This window comes from Psittacula echo, assembly GCF_963264785.1.
Source record: "Psittacula echo genome assembly, chromosome: 15".
Lineage (NCBI taxonomy): Eukaryota > Metazoa > Chordata > Aves > Psittaciformes > Psittacidae > Psittacula > Psittacula echo.
In genome coordinates this window covers 6,758,345-6,783,510 of record NC_137751.1, presented here as the reverse complement: position 1 = coordinate 6,783,510, position 25,166 = coordinate 6,758,345, and the positions used below count along the sequence as shown (strand labels likewise).

Here is a 25,166-nt window from a genome sequence, read left to right as displayed (position 1 = left end):
CCCCTCCCCAAATATCTTTTAGCTGTTTCTAGGCAGGTAAGAAATGTTCCTGTTCCAAGCAAGCAAGGGGGGGAAGAGCTGCGGGGGGGTCAGGAGGGAAGAAAAGCTGAAGAAAGGAAGCGGGTGGTTTGCTTGCCAGAAGCCAAACCCGTACGTGATCCATGAATCCTTACAAGCTCCCATCTCCCCTACGACCTCCAGGATGACTGGACCTCAAACTCCTCTGCCCGCAGCTTCCTGGGCTGCTCAGCAAAGCTCATCTCGACTTGCAGACGTGCCTCTGCCACAAGACAAGGAGCACAGGTCCTTACTCCATTCCTAGGAAGCATGAGGAGCCCACTCCTCGCTTAGCAGCAGGGCTTATGGTGCACCGAGACCCTCTGCATGGCACCCGCAGGTTCGCCCTGCTGCAGAAGCAGCAGCACTTCAGCTCCTTCACAACCCTGTGCCGATTCCTAAACTCTGCTGAGCTCAGAGTTGCCATAGAAATGCGTGATCCTGGCACTGAAAGCAGGCAACGACCTGAAACGAAAGTCTTTTTTTCCTTTTTTTTTGTTCCTTTTCTCTCTTTCCCCTTCAGTAGGTTTCGATGATCTCGGGTTTAAAGACAAAAGCAGTCAGAAAGGGAAAACAAATCGTGTCTAGAGAGGGCTGAAAAAGAAGAGAGTCCTAAGCCGGTATTAAACTGCAGCAAAGAACCTGAACTCGGTTGAGTTCAGCTCCAGAGATAGCTCAAAGCCACCGCTCCGTCCCTCGCACTGCCCCATACACAGCACACGGCACAATGGGGGGAACATTCCACATGGAAAACCTGGCTGAAGGCTGGAAGCCCAGGCGAGTGGCCATTGGCCTCCCCGTCTCCCCCACTGCCCCATCGGCCCCAGCTCGCAATATTTAAGCACAATTCCTTACGGCATCACTCGGACAAGTCTCAGGATTAGATGCATGCTGAACTACGACTGGCAATTACAGTAGCTTTTTGCTAGCTGGCACATAACTGTATCTATAAATTTTAGTACAAAAACTTAAAAAATACAGAAACTAGGTCAATTTGTTAACTACATATTTACAGGTAATTACAACTCTTTTCACTCACAATAACTCGAGCTCATTGTCAGTGAAAAGTCAATCTGTGCATGTTCTGAGGTACCCGTACTCAAGGGTGGGGAGCGGGGCAGGGGACCGGAGGGGCGAAGGTCCCCCCGGGTTTGTTCACATCCGTGGGGACAATGCTCGGCCCTCCTGGTTCCTGGACTCAGTGTGTGCACTCAGAGAAAGCAAAGGAGAGAGGGAGCTGACGGTGGGGTTTGGTTTTTCCCTAGGACATGGCTTTAGGATGTCTGAACGGGTACATAGCCAACCGTCACGTACCAAACTGCCTTTGTCCCCCTCCAAAAGGAGCCTTCAGGTGAAGTGCAAGTATCAAGACCAACAGCTCGGTGGTTAAGGTGCTTGTTTGCCAGCAAATCTGATTTACCAAGTCCCTCTCCAGCTGACAAAGGCCTCTCCTTCCCCAGGAGAAGGGGCAGGGATGCAGCTGGCAGCGTCACGGCCCCAGTTGGCTGAACCTCATTGTGCAATAGGAACCAGGGTTATCTGCTGCCATCGTTCCCTGGTGGGGTGATGTTTACTACAACCACAAGATCGATCAGCTTGGGTTTTGGTGGGGGCTTTTTTGGCTATAAACAGCTACCTACAACCCTCCGAAGCGCCTCACACGTATTTCTCAACAGACTTCCACTCAAATCGACTCAAAGAAGTGCAAACTGAAACCAACACAGCAGAGGGGCACCAACCAGCAGCCCTGTCTGGGCATGCCCCACTCCTACAGCCTTGGCACGTGGCTCTGGGCTCACTGCCACAGCTAAAGACGACACAACTCCTTGTGAAAGGGTAAGGATGTCTCAACCAAACCTGAGCCTTGCCTAAGGACCTCACGCGAGACCTTCCGAAAGGGATGTGGGGGCAAATTGCCTCCAAAGTCTCTGGTGGCACAAAGAGAGCCCCGTGTTGGCACACTGCTGAGCTGGCTGGGCTTCCCCTGCGGGTAAATATTGCAGTTGTGTGAGTATTTGTGACTTGACACACGCAAGAACCATTTATCCCCAAACTACCAGACATCTCACTAAGAGGGGGTCTATAGAGGACAAAGGAGAAGGTGAGAAGGATCCTCACAGCTTGAGGAGCTCGTGGTGTCCAGCATGGCACTCACCCTCTACTATGAGAGAGCAGAGCAAGATTTACTAGAAATGCAGAGCAAGCACTCAGGAGGAGAACAAGACTGTCCTCTGCCACCAAGTAACCAAAGACACGTGCCTAAGCTGAATGAGGAATGGACCTAAAGTGCCTGCGTGTGCACATACCTGTCTATGCTGTACACACACATGTATTTAAAGTCTTCCAATTTAGCTTCTCTTTTGAACCTCCACAGAGCCTGCTCCAGCTATTATATGCACACAAAAGGAGACAGTGTTTGGAGTTAGCTGTGGCTTCAACTCAGGAATGCCAAAAGAAAGTGCCAAGACTTGTGATCCTTCATGGCAAGATTCAGGGGGGGACTGGGAGCTCAGTGCTGCCCCGGCCCCCTCCCCAGCAGATCCTTACATCACCTCCACTGCTTTCCTATTGCTAAACCATTGTTTTCCTCTCTGCTGTCTTCTGACATTCTGGTACCCTCTAGGAGCTCCCTTCTGTCCTTCACAGCGGCTATCTCACCCTCCCGTGCTCCAGAAACAGCAAGCTCCAGTGAACAGGGCAGTACTGAAGCAGATGTTCATGCCCTCACCCTCGAGAGCCCTGCTGCAGGGGTTGCCTTTGCTCATCAACAGGAGTGTATAGAACAGCAGAACTGAAGTGCCCTGCCAGAAATGCACAGCGTGAGGTGTGTGTGCACGTACACCCCCACACACGTACGTACAGAGTAAATATATACACATGAGATACCATATATATATATATATCCAGAGAGATGTGCGTATTCAACAGAGGAATGGGACAGTGGTACAATACAATTTATTGCCTCTCAAGAAATGGCACATTAAGCTGGGGGTGTTACTGAACAGCATCATCCCAGGATAGAGCGGGATGCACCCCGTGCAGGTTACAGCTAGTGTGCAATGCATGTTCTGGAGTGGGAGGGATGGCTGGGATACAGAGCGATGCCAGCCTGGACACAAGCCAGGCAAGGAATGGCTGCAGGGAATAATTTTCTGTGGAAAGCTTGGTATCATACCACATTTAGTTCTTCAACCCCTTTGAAGCTCTCGGGTTTGGAGTGAATGCAGGTGAAACACAGCCGTGGCCTCCATTTCAGTGCTGCATCTGACGAAGAAAGCACTTAACATGGAAGGGAGAGGTGGCTGCTGACTCCCTAGGACCATGGAAAGCAAGGAAAACGTGATCCCTGTCACTGATCTTAATTAAAATCAACAGAAATTTGAATCAGAAAGAGGTTAAAATGCTGGCTCCTCTGCTGTTTTCATCTCTGGGCTAAACGACATCAGAACTTCAGGTCTTTGCAAAGGGGAAGAGAAAAACAACCACATAATAAGAGATTGAGGAGTCAAGCTGGTCAAGGGGTCAAGTGAAAACACTGCAGTGAAGTTTGCAAAGTAGTCCACACAGAAGTTTCCCCAGTGTTAAAATACGAACGTAAAAAGATGTCAGAGAACATCCCTGCTGAGGTACTGGAGTAGTTCCCACAATTTACAGTATTTTTAAAACCAAAGTTAGGGCATGACTGCAACGAGCACTTGGGCTTACTTTTAAAAAACAAGAGTTTGCAAACTGATTCAGAGAGAGTGTTTGCATCTCTCTGGTGTGGTGTTGCTCATGTATCCGAAACATATCCGAGATACATTCAAATTCTCAACACCAAGGGCCTCCTCACATACCTCCAAGGCACAGCCTGACCCTGACCCATCTGGCTACAGCTGCATAATGGGGTGCTCCCCCTTGAGATCAGGCTGGTTTGGGACAGCTTTCCTTCCGCCACGTACACACAGGGACACACACATTTAGACCAGTTGATCTGAATCAGTTTTTGCAAACTATTTTAATTAAAATATTAACTTGTTGGAATAGTCCAGGTCTGCACATGATATACATGTAAAAATGGTTACTACACAATTCTTTTTGAATACAAAAAAAGCCAATATGGGATAGCCATCATTTGGATTCAGCATTCAGTCATGCTCAACATTACACAAAGAGATGGGTTGAGAGAATTCTGTTGAAGTAGCTCAATTTAAGCCAGAGACTTTGACCAAATTCAAACCATAACAGAAGCAAAAGAACGAACCCACTGAACTTGCAGGTACAGTCTGTCCCTGCTGCCGCTGCTGCTGTTTGTGACAGAGGAGCTGAACTTCCAAACGCTACGTTAGCACCATGCTCTGGGCACACCCTCTACACTCCCATGGTAAGCCCCAACACAATTCTGGCCTTTCATTTCATATTTGCCTGTCTTTCTAACCCCAGGAAAACACAGGTACCTTTCCTAAATCAGTTTTGCTGCATTTCAACAACACTGCAATGCAAAAGAATGACCCCAAAACACCCAATTCCACATAAAAACATAGCAGAGGGACAGGACAATTCACAGTCACCACTTGCCCCAGGAGAGCAACCACAGTCACCTCCATGGGACTACCGCCTCATCCCAGGCTTCCAACAACTGTTAGTACTACAAAGCTCCTTACTAAGGGGCTGCTCAAACATGTTTTGGTAGAGTTTCGAGTGATATGCTACGTCAAGATGCTAGAAATCCCAGTTGGATTCACCGGACACTGGCAGAGAGTTAAGGATTGGGAGTGGATGTTAATTTAGCTAACGAAAGAACGTCGCCCTGTCGAGTACTGAACAGCAGCGAGACACTAGAGTAGTTACTATATAAATATGTCACATGGACAAACACATTCGGAAAACCTCGCTTTTGAGCCCTATAAACATATTAAAGGCAAATCCTAGAGTTAGCAGCTAGTGTTTTCTTCAAGATGATTAGTGTGCAAGGAAAAACATTTACAAAGAACCCTGGCTGGTCAGCCCCCCAAGACGGAAACCTTTGCTTCAAGCCAAACTTCATCTACCTGCTCTTTCCCCTCACCCCACAGTGCTGGCTGACCAGAGCTTGCACTGGCACGAGAGCACGGCGGCATCTCCAGTTCCCAGCACTAAGGGATGACACGATGCCACCAAGTCACTTGGTTAACGAGACTCCCTGACCCCCTTTATCGCCATATGGATTTCACAACCTCCTTTGCTTCCTTTCAGTAGTACAGCAGCTCCAACGAGCCTCTGGAAGTAGTGCCTTCTCGCATGGCATGCTGCCAAAGTATCACAGCATCTCAAGGGACTGTAAGAGTTGTGAAGTATTGCAGCAATGGAAATAATAAAAAAGAGCCTCACATGCAGCAAGATCTACAGTGGTGATGTGGGTTAGTCATCAGCTGGGAAAGAGTCATTGGCTCAGCTCCTCCTGGTACACCGTGGCAACTAAACATTTAAACAGTTGGCTACACTCTACATGTAAACAGGAAATTGCAACAAGCCAAAAAGGTAATAAATTGGTGGATGTAGTGTAATAATGAAAAACCCGATCGATGGCATTTTGTGACTATGGCATCCTTCAAAATACCTCTGGCATTTGGGATTGATTGGCTGAAAGTCTAAACATTTCTGAATGGAGCAAAAAGGACTACGCTGGGCTCCAAGAATTATTCTGATGCTTAGCTAAAATGAGATGTCACAGTATTAGCTATACAAGTGCATTACTTATGCTCCTCTGCCCAACCTCATCTGAGCTACCAGCAGCACAGTCAGGGAGTGCCAAAGCAGGGATTCCATTTCAAACACTTCTAAGCCTGTTCCCTCCAGGCAGATTTACCTACACAGCTCTGGGGAAGCTGACCAGGGCCTTCCGAGAGAACATCACATCTCGCATGACACGGAGCGGGCACTTGGGTAGAAGGGCCCTGCTGAGCCCTGGTGTCTCTTGACCTCTGTTCTCACCCTTCTTCCTCACCTACCAATCTGGAAATGCCTCTTGGCAGAGGCAATACCCTAGCAATTTACCCAATTTAGTGACAAATAAAAAGGGAACAGAAGATCCAGCTGTTCCTCCCCTGGATGTTGGTTTAAAGGCAGCTCGCCTGGTTTTTGCAGGGTGGCAGTTCGAAATTTAGGGACATGGGAGGAGGTCTCCGTTCTCCCTCAGACTTCCTACGGATGGCATGACAAGGGCAGTCTGAGGCCCTTCTGTCCTGTCAGTGTGACAACCACCAGCCAACTCTTCTGACTAATTGCATATATTTCTCAGACGCCCTCCCAAAACCCCTCCAAAAAGTAACAGAACAACAAAAAACAAAAATCCACCCCCTCCCCAAAACCCTGCAGCCAAATACTATGACATCCCAGTTAGTAAACACAAAATGTAATGCTTTACAAAATGAATACAATATTCCATGTGCACCCAGCTTCCACACGTCAGCACCGCACTGAGGAGGCTGCTGGGCTGGTGTCTGTAGGCAGTTTCTGTTGGCAGACAGCTCCAGTGGAATTGCCACCCTCAGTTATTGTTTAAGTTATGTATAAGACATGTGTGAACCATTGGATATTTGTGAAGTAACACTTGTGCTCCTGCTCATGCCCTGTTCCGTCCGTCCCCCAGAAGCTGTCCGCCTCAGAGCCTGGGGGCTGTTGCGGACCCCTATAGCACTACTTCGAGGTACCCCCTGCATGGGCCCCGAGGGGTGACCCCATGGCTGGGGTCCACCTTGCATTGGATGGCCCCAAGCTTGTGGTGGGCCACCCATGGGATGACCCCAGTGAGGTCCTGCACCCCCAGTAGGATTGTGGGACCAGCCAGAAGCTCCCGGGTAGCTGTGGCTGAACGCCTCGGGGGAGAGATTAGAAAGAACCATGTTACTAAAACCTAGCCTCATGCTTTCTGAGTCAAAGGCTTCGATCTCGCGAGCTTGACGCTCCAGCAGGCTTCGTATCCGCTCGGTACGCTCGTTCTGCAAGGCCAGCATCTCCTCCTCAATCTAGGAAGGAAAAAAGAAGAGAGAGTCTGTAGTGGCAGGACCCCTTTACAGGCATGGCCTCGAGTCCCTGAAGGGCTAGTGAGGAACCTTCTCTCCCCATGTTTATACATGAGACTGGATCTAGATCAGATATCCACTGACACACAATCTGTTCTGAAGGCAAAAGGGTAAGTCATACAGACCTGCACAAGTCAAAGCATAGGGAGTATCAGTGAGAGGGTCTTGGCCCCCGTTCCCTGGTGAATACAGAAGCTTCAGGGGTGCAAACCCAAAGTTTGCACTGATAATAACAGCCTGACAGATTAATCTTTAAGGATGCAGCAATCTAGAGCTTCCATAAAAGCCTACTGGGAAAGCACCTTCAGACACAGCCAAGCACAGTGCCTATGCAGTCAAATACCTGCCAACACAGCTTAATGTGACCTTCACTGTTTGTAGCTGAATCTGATGACAGTGACTGCTATTTTCTCCAGGATTCAATGTATGAACCCACATTGTTTCCTCTCCAGTGTTCACTGGCCAGATTTCCTTAGCTCACATTTATCACTTCCTATATAACCCTTTCCTAAATTGGTTTCTCATATTTCATTACCCTGATACTTTCTCCAGGGTGAGTGGCTGAAGAAAGCAAGCAGAGATGTTTGAATTGTGTGGCATATTATGAGCTAGATGATATGCAAGCTGGCAACTCCTATTTCTTCTCCATAGCACTGTTACAAATCATTTTCCAACAGTACCTTGGTAGGGGCACTGGGATCAGCTGTCTAAGTAAAGAAATCATGGAACTACAGCCTCTTGACACCCATCAGGCAGGGATGAAAGCCTTTTCTATTGAAATCTTTACAGCCAGGTAGAGAACCAAAGAATCACTCCATTATCTTCTTGCCAGCACAAAAAAAGCTACTTTTGGCCTTGGTAAAAAAGACCAAACGGGTACAAAGCAGCAGCCAAGAGTTTGAGCATAGCTCACTGGCATCACCCCTGCTGTCAGCAGCAACGCGGCCAAGAGGTATTATCTTGTGCTGAAGGTACTGGGCAGAGCGTTGCACTCTCTTGCCTTAGTCAGGGAATATGCAAAGTGATTTCATCTGGAATTTGGGAAACAATCTGCTCCAGAGTGAGTCATCTCCTGAACCATTTGGGGCTTTCAGAAACTGCCTTACCCACTTGCCTGGGTTTAGTGCTGGATGAGTGACACTGACTCCCCAGAGCAGCCCTGCTCACTCCTGCTGAAAGCCACACTGTGGCCAGCTAGCTTGGAAAAGGCAGAAGAGAAGAAGGTGCCTTCTCTAATGTTAACTCTTTAAAATGCTCCACTTGGCTTTTTCCAGTCCTGCTGCCTCAGCAGAATCCTCCTTTTTCAGTGTCTTCAAGCGCAGCCTCCCAGTTTCCAGTCTTTATGACAGCATAACATGCAGGACTTCATGCAGCTGAACTCCACAGAAAGGCATGCCTAGCACATTGCATTAAAATGATATCCCTTAGAAACAACCTCAGGATGCAGGACTCTGTAGATGAGGTGTCTGAGGCACGCGGGAAGGAAATGAGTACATCTGAGGTCTTTTAAAGACATTCTTGGGACATGCTCATTACTGGTGCAACACAAACAACACAGCATTGGAGTATAGCTTGTACAGTGCCTCAGTCACTGTCGGCTGTACATTGATGAGGCTGGCTGCTCCCTCCTTAGCCTCAGTCAGACTCATATGCTCTGGTGAGTTACTGTGGTGATGGGCACCATCAAAAATGTGCTAAGAAGGAAGCAGAGTCCTAGGCACACACTAATGTCTGGAATCTGGTTTATTATTGAACAGCAGGGACTGACTTTGCCACAGGCTATGTATATATTTGTGCATATAAACTCAGACATTCATCTTGTACACATACCTGCCCTTTCTCTGGCTGCCAGTTTCAGTCAGCACATGCAAGCAAATACCAGCTGACAGCATGGAGCAACCCGCACCAGAACACTCAACTCTCAATTCTTACAAACACAGAACAACACCTCTCCTTCTGAAAAATACCCTTACAAAAGAATGATGCATCTACATTTGCATCCACATTTTCCCTCGAGCTTCTGCTGAGCGACTGTGACCCCACCAGGAAACAGTCTCATTGCTGGGCCATGACTCTGTGACTTGCAATGTGCCAAGACTGCACGTATCGCTAAATAAACCTATGGGAGTTGAAGCACCATCCAATATTTTGCTATCCCGCAGCAACATAAGGACACAAACACACACAAAATATTATGCTACATCTAGTTTTTATCTATGAAGTAGCACTGCTAAGCTTCCTATCACCACTGCTGATACCAAATGCTTCACAGGGGCTTTCTACGAGCCTAGCCTTCAACCCTGGTCCAGTAAAAGACTTACACGACATTACTACTGGTTAATGTGTATTTCCTCAAGCCACTGGCCTCACTTCAACTTCTAACATAACACTACATTGCAGTACAAGATATGCTGCTCCCATAGACAAGGAGCAGCAGCAGGCGCTCTGTGGGACCCTTCATCCCAGAGCTCTCGGCAGATTTGCCACCAGAGGGCAATGCATGCTCAGTAGAAATACACCCTCAAATGCAGGGCTGTGATGGAGCTGTCGTCTGCCGGATGTAGCAAAATAGCTAGTGATGGGGTCTAAAGAGCTGTCACACATGTGGGCACCACACGGGAACTCTGTTTTCACAAACCCAATTACTTCCAGAGATCCACTCTCCTTGCAGGAGAGCAAAGGGCAACAGGACTGTCTTCTCGGAGATGCTTCCTCAGCCGACCGTGAGGTGGAGCAGTTTTACGCAGACGAGGGCCCTCTATCAACCCAGCATCCATCTGTTAGCCTCTGGGAGAAGTGTAAAGAACCTCGAGGCCACAGAGTAATTGCCCTAATTTAATAATCACCCATCAGCAAAGTTGGGAACTGCTGTGTGAATGGCGATGACTGGCACCACAGGGCAAATCAAAGTGGGGAAAATTTGCAGAAGGAAAGTTGATTGTGTGTTTCCTTTCCCTGACTGATGAATTACCCTTCCCCTGGTCTGTGTAGGCCACTCAACATTTTTATACACACCATATGTCTGGCACAGCACATTAAACCATACTTCAACAAGGAGCACCTTAATACACAGAGCCAATTACAAGCTGAAATCTGGAGAGCAGGAGGTCATCCATGCCCGTGGGTCTGGCTACTTCAGTTTGACGAATAACAAACATAACAAGCACAATTTCATGGGGAAACTGCAGCTTGGTCTCCACAGACCGGCAAATGGAGCAGATCTGCCATAAGATAATGTTACCACAAATCACAGGGTCTCAAACACATTTTATCTGCCTCTCTCCCCCTCCCAAAGATACCTACTACTGATACTATGCAAATTCCAGAAGCCCCCCTGCTAGCTTTGGGTTGTTACTGTCTGTCCTCTAATGAGCTGGGGAAGGTAATCTGCAGCTCAGAGACAGAAAGAACAGTTCTCTTTTCCTCCTGCCTGGAGAGGCACGACTCCCTCTGGCACGCTCCAAGCAGCTCTATCCCAGCCAGAAGCTGTTCACACAGGGTGGCTGAGCTGGCAGAAAGTTTAGCCTATGTGTCACTGAGCTATCATCCCAGAGAGGCAAATACCCAAATGATTTGTGTTACTATGTACAGCAAGGTAAAAGCATTTTCTCTCTGTATTAAGTACAATTTAAGATCTGAAGCATGTAGCGTGCTAATGATGCTCACATGCCCATTTTACCTTCTGCTCAAGAAGGGCCCGGCGGAGGGATACCCTCTGCTCAAGATCACGCAGCTCCCGATCATGCTGGGCCTCTGCCTGCATCTTGATTTTACTCTGATACGCATTCAGCAGCTCCAATTCTTGCTGCAGCTGCATCTTCAAAACCTGGCACTCTGCTTCCTGTGCTTCATCCAAACGCAGCTGGGAAAGACAGACAATAGAGACGTTTCACTATGGGGTAACCACTCTGGGGTAGGACTGTGGGGAGGGGGAGAGAATGGGATGGGATTTTGTTTTCTTAGCAATACAATTGGTCTCTATTGTACTTCGTTTCACTGAACAGAGGACCCAGTGACAAAGACTGGTGACAGTGAGCCCACAGCGCGGAGGCAAGTGATGCTGATGAGCAGCAGGACCTCAGGAACCATGATCCATACTGCAGAGACCAGACTGCTGGAGGTGCCAACATCTACAGTTCTCCTTTCGCTAGGGGCAAAGAGAAGATCTCTTGTTCTGTTCAACTGGATTAACCAATTACCTGTACACAGGAGACTTAAGTCCATACCCCTGCCAATACAGGACTTTGGGCAAAAGAATGTGATGACATAAACCTAAAAGCAGTATGATACTGAACTTTTAACCTTCCCATATATAAATTAAGCCAGCTACCCTGCCTCACAGAGTCAAAGTTGTACAGAGCGATGTGAGCAGGATGCAATATGCAAGAAGTGCAAAGAAAACTGCACGTTCAGTTGTAGCAAGGACACAAAGCGTTGCTCATGGGGTCATTTCTTAAAGAAGGCATCTCTTAAAGAAGGAATCACAGAACTTTCACAACACTGTTAGCACTGTTTCAAAACTCTGGACTCCCCCATGACCCAATGAGCATCTTCCACCAGTGGCACATGCTTTGGTTGGTATCATTGACAAATCAAAACCTAAATGACATGAGACAGCAAGCTGCATATTATTTAAACGATGGTCTAGAAGGGATGTTTATGTTGTCAAACATCATGCAAAAGCAGTCCTCTGGCCACACAGATGCATCACTTTGCATCTCTGCAACAGCCACTTCAACTCCAACCTGCCTGAAGGGGGTAATACCTCTTTCCTCTGCGTTTGAATGCTGCTTTTTTAAACACAGAGGAATGACTGTGCAGGGTATGGCACATGTAGCAAGGAAGCAGACAGCCTGCTGTCAGGATACAGATCGGTTCAAATGCAAACATCCCTATTTGGCTGAGGAACCCTGGGTCCCTCAGAGGCGACTCACAGCTTGTGTAGAGAGCATTTCATTAATGCTGTGATCATACTGCTCAGCCAGGATAGCCAGCTTCCGGGTCTGCTCCTCCTTGAGCCGTTTGAGGACAGCTTTATGTTCACTCTTTGGCGTGGTCTCCAGCAGATGGTTTCTCAGTGCTTTGTACTGTCTGGTTTGGATCTTGCATGTATCCTGAAACTGCTTCTTTATCTGTAGTTCTTTTGACTGGAAAGATGGAGGGGACACAAACAAAGAAAAAAAAAAACCAGCGTGTTTCAAATGAGAGAAATATCCATTCAAATGGATATTTACGATTACATTAAGGATATGAGTTCAAGAATCCACAAATGTATATTAACATCTACAGTGCAAGGAGGGAAGCAAAATACACAAGAGGCAACGACTATTGCTGCAGCTGCTTTGACATTGCTACTGTGCGGAACAATTACAATACAGACACTTTGATAACAAAGCTCCAGCCTAAATACAGCTGTCTGTGCACAAAGAGCCTCACATTTGTCACTGGACTGGATCCAGTCCTGGGTGTTGCTTTTCAAGAAAAAGTTCTTGAGGGACAGGACCAATTTATTAGCACCAAAAGCCATACTTACACGTCTGTGCTTGTATGACACATACATGCGGACAGCGCTTAATGTTATGAAAAGAAGCAGATCTGGTGCATGGGAAGGGACAGGGAAAAAGAGCAACACTTTTTCCATTGAGGGTTTGATGGAAGATCAGATGTACTCTAAACCTTAATATTAAGAGCTTGGTTTTTTATAAATATACTAAAAAATGGCTGGGAAAGATTAGATGCTTGAAAACACACACCACGAGCAACATTAGCATTGTGCTGGTCTTACTACGGTAAGAAGAAACAAGTAAAACCCAACATCAACAACAAAACCACTCTGGGCCATCCTCACTGTCAGCCACCATGGTCAAATCCCAAAGCACTAACAGAGCATAGGGCCATTGTCCTGTCCCTTGAGTAAGTTGGAATTGCTCTGGGCTCTGAACCAGCAAGGCAGATACATGTGCATGTCCTGTCAGCTCCTCCACTGCCTGCTCCTGGCACTAACTCAAGGCTCAGCGGGCTAGGTGATAAGCACAGCACTTGTAGCCACCTAGAAAGATGCAGTGGGATCAGACAATATATCCAGCCCAATTTAGACATCAGTATGCTCTGCTGCATAAACCAACAATTCCACTTTGCTAACCTGAGGCAGAAAACAGGACAAAGATGGGTTTCATTCAAACCAAAACATGTATCACGGAGAGGAATACATCCCTTTCACCCTTTCTAAACTCATGGAAAGTTATTTCCCTCCAGGAAACCTTTAAGATTGTTTCCTCCCTGCCCTTAGGGGAAGCATCATCAGGTTACACATTCCTGTCAGGGACCTGGTCACAGCAAAACACTTGCAATCTATTTTGTCCTCACTTTCTGTGGAGTCTTGCTTGGACACCAGACTCTATTTACAAGCCTCCAACCCAAAGGCTTTAACAACAGGAAACACAAGGGAGGGGTAGGACTTCCAGTCAGACTTCTGACAAGATCATTTTGATCTAGAATTGTGAAACACCAGCAAGAGGGTATTTGCATCACAATTAACACACTCCAAATAATAACAGAGCAGTTTGCACTGAAGGGTGAATTCGAGTTATCCGTCCTTCTGGTGCAGTGAGAGTGGCAACAGACACTGACCGTTAAAGCCCAGCTTTCAGGACAAAGGACCTCACTAAATAACAAAGGGAGAGCCTGAAACATGTGCCCTTGAGGGAAAACGTTGCTGGAGAGAGAAACTGAACAAATAGTCAAATTATCTATTCAATGAAGAATACTTGCCTGCATTAGTCAGAAGCAAGCAAAGGAGTTAATAATACCAGGGAACAGCCTCAATAAAGAGGGGATTGTGCTCCAAACTGAACGCTTGTCCAGCAGGCTGCATTATTAGCACTGCGTGCATGCAAAGGTGCTGGATTGACAGCTCAAGCCTGAAATCCTTTGCTAATCGCAGAACAGCCATGCAAAGCGAAGCGCAAGCTTTCCATGCTTCCTAGAAACACTCAGCCCTGTCCTCACTGGAAAAAGGAAGGGGTTGAAGAGTGTGCAGAGGTGAGAGCCAAGCCTCTGCAGCCCGCAGGGACTGCAGATCCTGCTGTCCCAACTGCCAGCCAGGGAGTTAGAACGGACACGCTGCCCACTCGTGTTTGCACCGCATCACCTTGGGGAGGCAGAACTCATTCATGCTAATCTCAGAAGGATCAGCCTAATACAGCTGCTTCAGTTTTATTCAGCTCAGAGTGCAGCACAGCTTCCCTGTGAAGTCATCAGCTATTTATACACTATATCCTTGGAGATTCTCAACAGCCATCAGATGGTCCCTTGTTCTCACAAGCCAGGTTTTCACTACTTAATATTATTCTAATATTGACAAATCAGGTGGTGAGGGGTTTTTTCCTTCTGAAGTTCTATTTTCAAGTTGGTTATTTTCTCTGTGAGAAGATAACTTGCAGATGGTGAAAACTAAGTCAGATGGGAAATATCACGAAGAGGAAAGACCTAGAACAACAAAGAAACCCCATGCTCAGTATGCCATACACTCATTTTGTTACTGGCACAGCTGAACACTGGGTGGAGAGAAGAAGTCTGCCTCCTCAAAGGAAATGTACCAGGCAGCTTTGTGAAAGGCCTTACACTCCCTTCTCAGACACTTCAGAATAAACCACTGGACTCCTTTGGATGAAGTGAAGGCTTACAATGAAAACACTAAAAGCCTCAATTACAGAGGCCCTATAGTTCTGGTCTGCTACCGCAGCTACAAGGGCAGCATGAGAAACCCATGAGAGCACAGCAAAGGTCAGTGCTAGGACCTTCCTGAGGACACTATAGTTGGTGTCTCTCTTTTCTCCCCCAACACTTGCTAACATACCAGCCTTAATCTAAAAACAATACAAGGTGAGTTAGCCAGGACTGATGGTGCAGTGCATTTAGATGCACACAGCAACACAAAGCTTTTCTGCTTGTTTGGTTTTAAATAGATTTTACTCTTGTAGATGGGGGGAGAAGAGGATCAGAAAATGGTGTCAGAGGAAGAGGGGGGGAAACAAGGGCGCTGCAAAGATTAAATGCATTTTAAACTACCTCAAAAAGGAAGGCACACTGCTGAGAACCATAGCTTTTCAAATCAGATGAAGGAATAGTGCTGCTATGGCTTGCCTACAATACACTGCAGCCCTGGCCACCATTGCTGCGGTTCATACATGTGGCACTTGGAGGGCTGTAGTTGCACAACTTGACAGATATGTCCCTTTTTACAGAAGGTATTCATTACAGAATTTGAATTAATGAGCTTCAAAGCACCTTGGACCTGCACACACTGCAAATGAGACCTGAGCCACAATGTACCACTTCTCCACTACCACCGGCAGCTCAGGCCCAGAGCTCCTACATCACGTAGTACCTTCAGGCTCTTGGGCTGCTGCCGGACCTCCATGACGTGCTTACGCCTCAGCTCCCGCTCCCGGCGCTTGTTGTATTCCAGCTGGTTGGTGAGCTCGGTCTGGTGCTGGAGCCGGATCAGCTCACAGCGCATCTTCTGGATGGTACTGAGATGGCGGAACTCCAGCTCCTGCATGGACTCGTGCTGACGCAGCAGCATGGCATGCTCCAGGTCCTTCTGTGTCTGCCTTTTGTTTAACTCCTACCAGGAGGACAGAGGGAATTATTAGATTCTTCATACTTACTTGGATTTCTGCTCACAATGTGACATTTCACTTTGTTCACAAGGACATTTCTCTCTTGCCAAGGCATTTGAGGACAGAGCACAGAGTTTTCATGTCTTATCAGAAGCAGACAGCACTGCCAATGGTCATTTTTCCTTCCTCATTTCACTTTCCTTCTTCCTGTTGTAGATGCTCAACAGCACTCACAGTAAGCACAGAAAGGACCATAACTGCTGATTTTTTGGATCCAACAATTCTCCCATGATAGGACACTATTCTGAACCATTTGGTTCCACATGGTTCCCTAAATGCCACAAGGGGTCTTTGAGCAATCTGATCTAGTGGAAGGTGTCCCTGCCTATGGCAGGGGGTTGGAAGTGGATGAGCTTTAAGGTTCCTTCCAACCCAAACCATTCTATGATTATCAGACAACGCTGCAGAACACATTGAACCATTATTTTGCCAGAAACACTTTAGATGTGGTAATTAAGACTCCACAGAGACTCAAGTTGGATTGCAGGTGTTTCTGTGAGACACATTTCACATGGGTGGTTCTAGGTCTCACCTCTGCCTATTCTCTTACCTCCCGAACCAGGTCCTGCTCCAGATTATGGCGGCCAAGAAGCATCCGTCTCTTAAAGCGGCGACACTCCAGCTCCAAGTACTGCCTCTGACGCCTCAGTAAGTTGGCTTCTTCCTCTGCCTGGAAATGCTGGATGTTCTCCTTCTGCTTGGAGAGCCACTCCTGCTTCTCCTTCTTTGGAGTGCTCTGGTTTTCATTCAGCTCCTGATAACAGCAAGTTAATTAATTGTGGAATAGTCACCTTAATTAAGCTCCTTGGTCCTGAACAACTGGACAGACCTGCCTAATAAAATACATTTCAAAGCCATTCCACCTGGTACCATCCCAGCCTTGCAAAATGCATCCTCTCACAGACCTAAGGGAACACCAGGAGACAATTCACAGGGAAGCAAATTTAACTACCACTTGTTTTCTGAATTGCCCATTTTAGCTGGCCAAAATGCTGGTTGAGGTCCACACTTTGCAGACATATACATTAGCTCAAAATGTAAAAGTGATGGTTTGCCACTGAAAACAAAGACTTTTGGAGCCTGATATATGTTTTTACAGGCTCCCAAAGGACTGAGAGGAGAAGCAACGTGTTGTCATCCTGTTGGTCAAACAAAACCCCGGCCATGAAGCACATTAGAAAACGTTCATGTCTTGCTTTATCATAACTCATACACATTTTACAAGTAACTCATCAAGGCAGAGCCACCACAACTTACATAAACAATATAAAGAAGTTCACAGGTCAAACTTAAGGCCACAGTTGGCACATCTGTACTAAATACAACATGTAACTTGAAGCTTCTTTGGCAGAAGACTCTGCTTGCTTGAACTACATACTACAGGTGCCCCTATAGTAACTAGGCTTGTCGTGATACATCTCAACTACAACATGAGACAGAACTGCTCTGTATTTCACCAGTGCTTCTTGGTGCTCTGTGATCTCCTGCCCACTCAGAAAAAGACTCTATGTTATTATAAAAAGCCCACACTACTATAGTTTTTGTTAGATCTTTCTTGGCTTTGCTGCTCTTTAGCCTTTTTTTTTTTCCCTCTTGGGAAATGTCTATGTTTGGGAATATTCCTCTTTGGAGCAAGTTTCTAAGTTGCGTCACCCAAGTTGATGGTTGAGCATTAAATGGTTCTTTCAAAAGAATTATTTATAGGGCTTATGGTTTCAACCACTCCACAGAAAGAATCAGGAAGTTTGATTCTACAGTTTCTCTGCCTCTCACAAAGGTCATGATTTTTCACCACAATACAGTGATTTTTAAGCTATTACACAGCTTTCTCCATTTAAATTAAATAGTGTTTTATAGATATTTTCCTTTAAAAAAAACCCCAGAATATCTGCAGGTTTTCTTTCCTGTTTTGTTTTCTTGCTGCTGCTGCTACAGAAACATCATTAAGTGATAAGAAGCTTCATTAACTGCTGGAGTGCATGGTCAATATCTGCAGCAAAAAGGTATGAGAAAAATGCTCCTGACCTTTCTACCTTTTTCATTCCATAGCTTGCCAACTTTGCATGTTTCTGGCTAAAAAGGAATATTAAACAATGGAGATGGTTGTATTTTCACAAGATGAATGTAAAGGTGCCAATATACGAATAAACTCTCTAAGTCTAAGGTCAAAGAGCTGAACAAACACATGTACAGGACTCTGCTCATGACATGCAGAACTTGCAGCAATCCAGGGAAACATCTCTTGTGCACGGTGTCACTTTTCTCCCTGCCTGGCTCTCACACCACATCATACACTGCACTTCATTCACATTTCTCATTACAGATGAGTTACCTCTTTCAGTTGCTCTTTACGGAGTTTGTATTCTCTTTTCTGGGACTCCAGGAAACTGTTCAATTCTTTTTTCTGTTGGGCCTGAATGTGCTGTTGAAACTTCTTTTCTTCATTGGCCATCACTTTAGCCTACAGCAAATCCGGCAGCAAATCAGTTTGCTTTCCGATGGATTACAGCTCATGTTCCATTTCAGAACAAGACCCAGAACTCTTGGTACAGTCATCACCATACTCACCATGACTCTGAATAAGCACGAGCCTCAAGAGCTTGCCCTCAACTCTCTTCTCATTCCAACCCCCCATCAACACACCCAGCAGGAGTCCTCTTTTCAGTGCTTCATTTCCTCAGCCCTACTGTTCAGCTAGTCCTGCCTAACACAGTCAACACCTTATGATAAACTATATCCTTAGCCCTCCACTGAGAGATCCAAGATGAACAAAGAATCAATAATAACTGCTGTAGGCAGCGCCACTTCATTATCAATTATTTAAAAACATAAAAAGTCCCATATCCATAAGCAATTCAACAGTGAACATTTAAGTGTAGCTGGCACATTTCTCTGCAGGCTGATCTGCCTCCAGAACACTCGATGGCAGTCAGTTATTGGCAGCATATGCATGGCAAAAGAAAGGAAAACCCTCACAGTATTTTTTCTGGGGTCAATGCACTAACATTTAGTATAACGCACTGTGATGAAGGACATACCTTTCCTCTAGTTACATAAACCCCTTAGTGTAAGGAAGTGATGTATTAGCCTTTTTCTAATTAGCAATTTGCTTGGCTCCTGAAAACAGACATGAAGAGTCTACAATAACATCTCTCATCAATGAGGAGCAGTGGACAATTCAATGCCATTAACAATATGGACTGGTCTGCTAAACCATGATTTCCTACCTCTTTCTCCATGGCTGCTTGGTGCTTTTTAATGAGCTTTTCCATTTCTGCAGCAAAATTGTTACGCTGTGTTTCAAGATCTTTGTCCAACCTGAGGCGATGTTCATCCATCTCTGCCTTCAGTTTATTCTCTAATGCCATCAGTTGCTTCTGGTGCTGCCGTCTCATACGTTTGTAGCCAGACATCTGCTCTCGGAGTTCCGAGTCTTGTTCATGTTCCTGCATTTGCCTTGTCACCTAGGAAGATAACCACATCAGGCCAAAGTAAGTTAATGCTGCTTAATCTGCTTTTCAGCAGTTCTCATACCACAAAAGAAAACTATACAGGACAGAAATATGATTTTGTTGTAAAGAAAAGCACACATCCTAATGGCAGCAGAGCAGATTCAGAACTGAATTCTGCTGTGGAAGATAAGCTCTGCTGGGCGCCAGCAGAAAAACTGTACAATTGTTGTAAAGCTGATACTAAATAATGTCTTTTAGCCCACTGCAATGAGGGTGCATATATATACACATACAAATACACATAATATGCATATGAAAAGAATAGCCAGCTTATTATTACAAACTGTTTCCTGGGTTCGAAAATCTCTAATATGCACAAATTACATTTGGCCAGGTGTCGCATTTAAGCTTTTATTAACTTACATTCAACTATTTCAGTGATAATGTCTCTGTCAATGTGGATAGCTCATATTCTGATGAAATCCTAACAGCTCTACTAGTGACACTGAGCTATGTTCAAATGTGTCCCTTCCCCTACAACTTCATCCAAACCACCACCTTCACGTACCAGCGACGCTGTGCGTATAGTAGCAAAGTGCTCTCGGTTGCGATAATGAGACTTGTGGCGAGATACTTGGGGAGGAGACTGGGGTTCTGATGCCCTTGTTCGAGGATCTGATTCCTCTCTGTAGTTTTCCTCCTCCTTATCAGCAAATAGTAATGTGAGAGAATAAAGAGAAGCTGTGTTAATCAAGATTTTTACTTGGGTTTGGTTCAAAAGACATTTAAAAGGAAGAAAAACCATTTTACATTCATTAGCCCTGAAAGATTCTCCTGCCAATAAGCTGGATGAAGGAATAGTCTGCATCAAGAGCTCTGATCTAGGATCTTTGCTTTTGGGAGTTTCATTGTGCATTTTTCTTACCAAGAGGGAAAATGGTTAGTTAAAGCTGAAAAAGAGAAAAACGAACGTAAAACTGGAAAGTGAGTTAGTTGACTTCAACAAAACATTAAAGCTATAAAGTAGATGGTATCAAGCCTGAAAGACAAAACCAGCATGTTTATAACCCTGAAAGACAGAGGAAGATTTTCACTACACCCACTACAGAAATACCTCAAAGGAAATTTTAGGATTTGTCACGGTGTATTCCACACTCTTATTTTGGGTTTGTCATTCATCACAGAGCGATTAGCAGTTAGATATGATACAGTAATTAACTCCCAAAGGAAATACCTGCGTCTTTGGTGCGTATCTGGGCAAAGAACAAAACATTCTAACCACACCTATCATTAGCTGAAGGAACGTTACTGCTTTGAGAACACGTGTGATAACCCCTCCATAGAAGGAGCAGTATGGATCAGAGAGAAGCTCCCCAGTTTATCCTTCACTGTGCAGAGTTGAAGCAGGGGAAGTGGTTTCACACCCTGCCATGGCCAGAGTGTTGTGTTTCTTTTTCCATGCATCCACATATTTGAACCAAGTGCTGCAAAACTGGGTGCTCCAGGAACAGATTTCAGCCACTGCTCTGGGTTCTGTACTTAAGAATTCCCTAACTAGGATGTAAAATGGGGGAACTCACATCCTTTTGGCCCATGAAGCAGTACTCTGGAAGCATCCGCTAAATAAACCTATTCACAACCTGACATTGCAGCTCCTCACAGTAAACTGCTTTTTAAACAATTCAGTTAGTAAAATAACTGTTAGTGAAACAACAGAAAGAAATGATTTTTATAGCAACCTTCCAAAGTTTCCAGTGCACATTAACATATTTGGGGCACAACATTATAACCTGCAGATAATGACCTGGACAGGAAACACTCGACTTCTGGTCATCGTGCCAACCAAATCCTCTCCCTGTTTTACACCTTCAAAGTTATCCAGTATAAATCCAGCGCTTACCGGCTTTAAATGAATGACAGAGCTATTTGACATCACGGTGTGGTCCCCCTCCATCATATCCAGCTCGCTCTTATCATCCGAGGCATCTGGAAGACTGTTAACACTACTGCTTTGGCTACTGGCACTGATAGACATGCTAGGAATGGACTGATTACTTCCGACACTATTCACTGTTCCTGTCCTGCCAACTCCGTGATCTTGTTCCTAGGAGACAGGAATTATTAAGAGAAGTCAAAATCCATCACAGTTGTATCTGTGGACATGACCAAATGAAATGTTCAATCCATTTCTTTCTAAAGGCATCTACCTGCCACATCATGGCAGTTCCCACCCTCTGGGCATTGCCATGAAACATTTCTCTTGTGGGATGCAGGGGAGAGAAGGAATCAGCCTTGTCAAGATTAACTGGGTGATGTCAGATTCTTTTCAACACAGAGCCTGTTAACAAGCTGAACTCGATCATGTACCAGCAACAGCATGTCACCAGAAACTGTTCTGACACCTGCATCACCTAAGCGCTCAGCTGGGACCCTGCATCTCACACAGTTTCTTTCTGTGAATGAGAACTACAGTCCAGAGTCTCAATTTCTGCATGGTGACTGCAGCTTGCAACCCAAAACCAGACTGATTTCCTTGACTGCATTTTTTTCCCCGTTTCTTTCAAATCAAGTACAGATTTCTATGCCTTAGAACAACATTCTCCAGTCAAAACTAGAGGACTGTTAAGGGTCTTGTACAAACGGTCAAAATAGAGGTTAACTAGATGCTAAAAGAGTCCTCATGAAGCCTTATAAACAGGCAAAAAATGCTGGGATTTATGGAACTGGAAGCTAACTGCTCAAGCATGAATACACAGCACAGCTTCTTGCCAGCATGAGGCATCTACTCTGTTTGTCCTTGTTTGTGCCTTGAGGTAGCTTTATTCCAAGCACAGAGAGGAAGACACAGTTTACAGCCAGGTGTGTAAACAACCTCCATTGGTTTTAGCAGTATCTGAGTTGGGTTTATGTGAATGACAGCATCATTCCCTGGTTCAGTGATGAAACCCAAAGCTTCTCTCACCTCCTCCTCCTCCTGTGTTTCAACTGCAGGGCCATTGTGTGCCTCCTGGAAAAGGAGCTTCTTCATTTTACGATATTGCAGGTTGTCCAGTTCTCTCACCGCATCCTTTGTTCTCTGAATCAAGTCTATTAACACTGTTTCAGGCCGCTCCCGAAGAACAAACATATGCTGTAGGACACACAAATAGGTGAGTGACCTCTTATGCCTCCAGTACATATGCTTTGAGGATACAGTTATGAATTCTATCTGGGTTTGTTAGCCCTCTTCCCTGCACAGGAGAAGACCTCTGCAGCTTATGCTGGCACTATTTGCAGACTTCACAATCCAGACAGATTTCAGGGTGATTGCTTTCTGATGGGAGACATCCACTGAAAAGGAAAGATTTGGAAAGAAACCCCAGAAATGGTATTTCACATGAAAACAGGTTTAGTTTAAACCTGGACTCCTTTGGGTACTGGGGTATTTAGAAATGTTCTCTATTGTGGTTTAAAGAAGGAAGAGCAACAAATAACATATCAATGCTGAAGTTGTTAAGCTGGCTAGTATCTCTAACCAAATGCTAATCAACTCATCAGCTAACTCTCACTATAAAACCCTTTTCCTTGTTTAGAAAAGCTTGAGAATCAAATACTCAGCACACAGCTCTGAGTCATAAAATAGGCTGTGAACCTTCAAGCTCGGTCCTAGAAGAACAGTTAGCCCTATTATGTTCTTTTTTGGGGGATACTCACTGCATTGCACTGCAAAGGTGGCTGCACTTTGCCAATAGGTAAAACAATTCCTGTCTCTGTATGTCAGAAGCAGCTTTTGCAGGCTCCAGCTGAAATGTGCTGTGCAAGCATGAGTCATTATTAACACCACCACTAGTTTCATTTTGTTCCTCTGGAGAACTGCACTGCCATTTCCATCATGTCACATTCCCTACCTGTCCCTGTAAAGTGGCATGCAGCTGTTTCAGACTATAGATATGGAAGGAATACATTCACAAACGTTTAATTTCCATCAATGTTCTCTTTAATTGCAGTGCACTGCTCAAAATAAAACCAATCTGCAGGGTTCTGAAATGGCAGGACTGCACTCCCACACTGAACCCGTTCCTGGATAATTGCATTTACTTTCTGAATACAGGTTTTCTTTTTTGAAGAGGCAAAAGACCTCGGAACCATTTCAGTAAAAACATGCAAAACAGGGGATGACAAAACCTTCATAAATAGCATCCATTTTCCTTCAGAGCAACTGAGCAGAAACATGGCCAGGCTTAAAATAAAGAAACCCCAAAATTATGTCACGAGCACTGTAAGAAGAGTGACAAGTTAGCAGAATCCTGAATGCCACCTGATGCCACAAAGGAAATCCATCAAATCCCACCTACAATAAAGCAGCTCTAACATCCAACTTCTATGCAAGTTGTGTTCACTTAGGAACACGTCAGCTTTTAAGCAAGGTTGGCTTTGTTTCCAGACTAAAGCAAGGAAAACCAAGTGTCTGCAGCACACAAGAGCACAAATGGAAGCCAAAGTAAGAAATAAAGCAAGAAACCTGCAGAAGGCTGAGGTTTAATCATGTCAAGAAAAGGTATGGGGAAAAAAACCCTGCTTTTCCCCTGCTCCCTTTCCCCCAGGGATACCATTAGAACAGCAGATTTCAGTCCTACGTGTAAAGCACATAGGTGATGGGAGAGGATAAAAAGCCTTTAGGGGTGTGTGTGTATATACACAGAATAAAGACGGAAATAACGAAAGGTATTTGTTAACCAATGCAGGGCAGATCTGTCAGGATTAATTATAGTCACTGGAAGGATAGTCAGAGCTTAAACTGAAACTCTTGACAAGTTGATGGTCATCCAGTGTCACTTGATGAGGTGTCCTTTCATGAGAACAAGGCTGGCTTGGAGTGTCACTTAGGGAACTGCCCTAGACACTGAAAAGGGAAAATGAAGCTAGGACAGCCAGCTCAGTACACTCCACAGCACCCTCAGCTCAAAGGTAATAGAGGTAACAGGCAGAGAAAGCATCATTAACCATAGCCTAGTATGGTAGGTGAAAGAGAAGAACATCACAGGGCATGGCCCCTTTTTAATACTATGTGGAAAACAAAAAGGACAAGGAAGCCAACCTTCAGAAGCTCCTCTGATGTAGGCCTGTCTTGAGGAATTTTCTGGAGGCAAGAATCTACGAAGTTTCGAAAATAATCAGACCTGTGGCAAGAAAAAAGGAAAAGGAAAAAACCCATCTGAGTTAACGACCCAGTTTCACTCATTAAGGAATCCAGGTATTCAGACTCATTTGGGTTGGAAGGGACCTTAAAGATGATCTAGTTCCAACCCCCCTGCAATGGGCAGGGAACACCTGAGTGCCCCTAGCAGAAGAAAGTGGAGAGAAACCACACAGGTCCCATACTTCATACTACAGCCTCTGACATCCCTGGTCAAACCAAAGCCCACCCTTAGTAGGTAGAGCCCTTTAACCTCAGCTCCCAGACAAAATGTTCAAGCTTAAGAACAAATTCCAGAGGAAGGATATTTCCATGTACAGGCAGACACCTCTGTAGCTCAGTGTGAGCACCAAACCTGGCCAATTCTATATTGCATAAACTCTTCATGGTCTAAATCAGAGCCTCTGCCCCGTTCTACCTCTGTGTGCTGGTGTTTCATCCACTGGCTGTATTAACACACAATTCCTGAATGCCACCAGCCCCTCAGACACAACTGTGCAATCTGTCACAAGTAAGACTTAAGGTCATGATTTGTTCAGTAACTTCCTCATTCTGCAAGGTAAAATGCTGTATTTCACCCTTTCTCTTCCTTTGCACACAGGTTCTCAGCAGGGCAGGATTATACCCTGAAAACAGCAGCACATCAGTTGTACAGGTTATCTTTCTTTCCTCCTCCACTGCTCCCATGATGTAATTGGGGGGGGGTTCCTACTCCAATTTTCCCAGTAAATTAAATTACTGCATATTTGGTCAG

General features: G+C 45.4%; 1 protein-coding gene across 1 annotated transcript in view; it reads right to left on the bottom strand.

Annotated features, from left to right (window-relative positions):
• Positions 1–27: 27 nt before the first annotated feature.
• TAOK1 (TAO kinase 1) overlaps positions 28–25,166 on the bottom strand; it is a 69,181-nt gene continuing 44,042 nt past the window's right edge. Inside the window, exons 10-20 of the mRNA XM_080629995.1 lie at positions 24,314–24,395; positions 22,199–22,366; positions 21,137–21,340; positions 19,805–19,939; positions 19,012–19,248; positions 18,117–18,245; positions 16,335–16,538; positions 15,490–15,729; positions 12,035–12,247; positions 10,780–10,962; positions 28–7,043 (exon numbers count right to left, since the gene is read on the bottom strand). Of these exons, the coding sequence (XP_080486121.1) occupies positions 6,582–7,043; positions 10,780–10,962; positions 12,035–12,247; positions 15,490–15,729; positions 16,335–16,538; positions 18,117–18,245; positions 19,012–19,248; positions 19,805–19,939; positions 21,137–21,340; positions 22,199–22,366; positions 24,314–24,395 (2,257 nt within the window). The 3' untranslated portion in view covers positions 28–6,581. The remainder of the gene's footprint in view (positions 7,044–10,779; positions 10,963–12,034; positions 12,248–15,489; positions 15,730–16,334; positions 16,539–18,116; positions 18,246–19,011; positions 19,249–19,804; positions 19,940–21,136; positions 21,341–22,198; positions 22,367–24,313; positions 24,396–25,166) is intronic.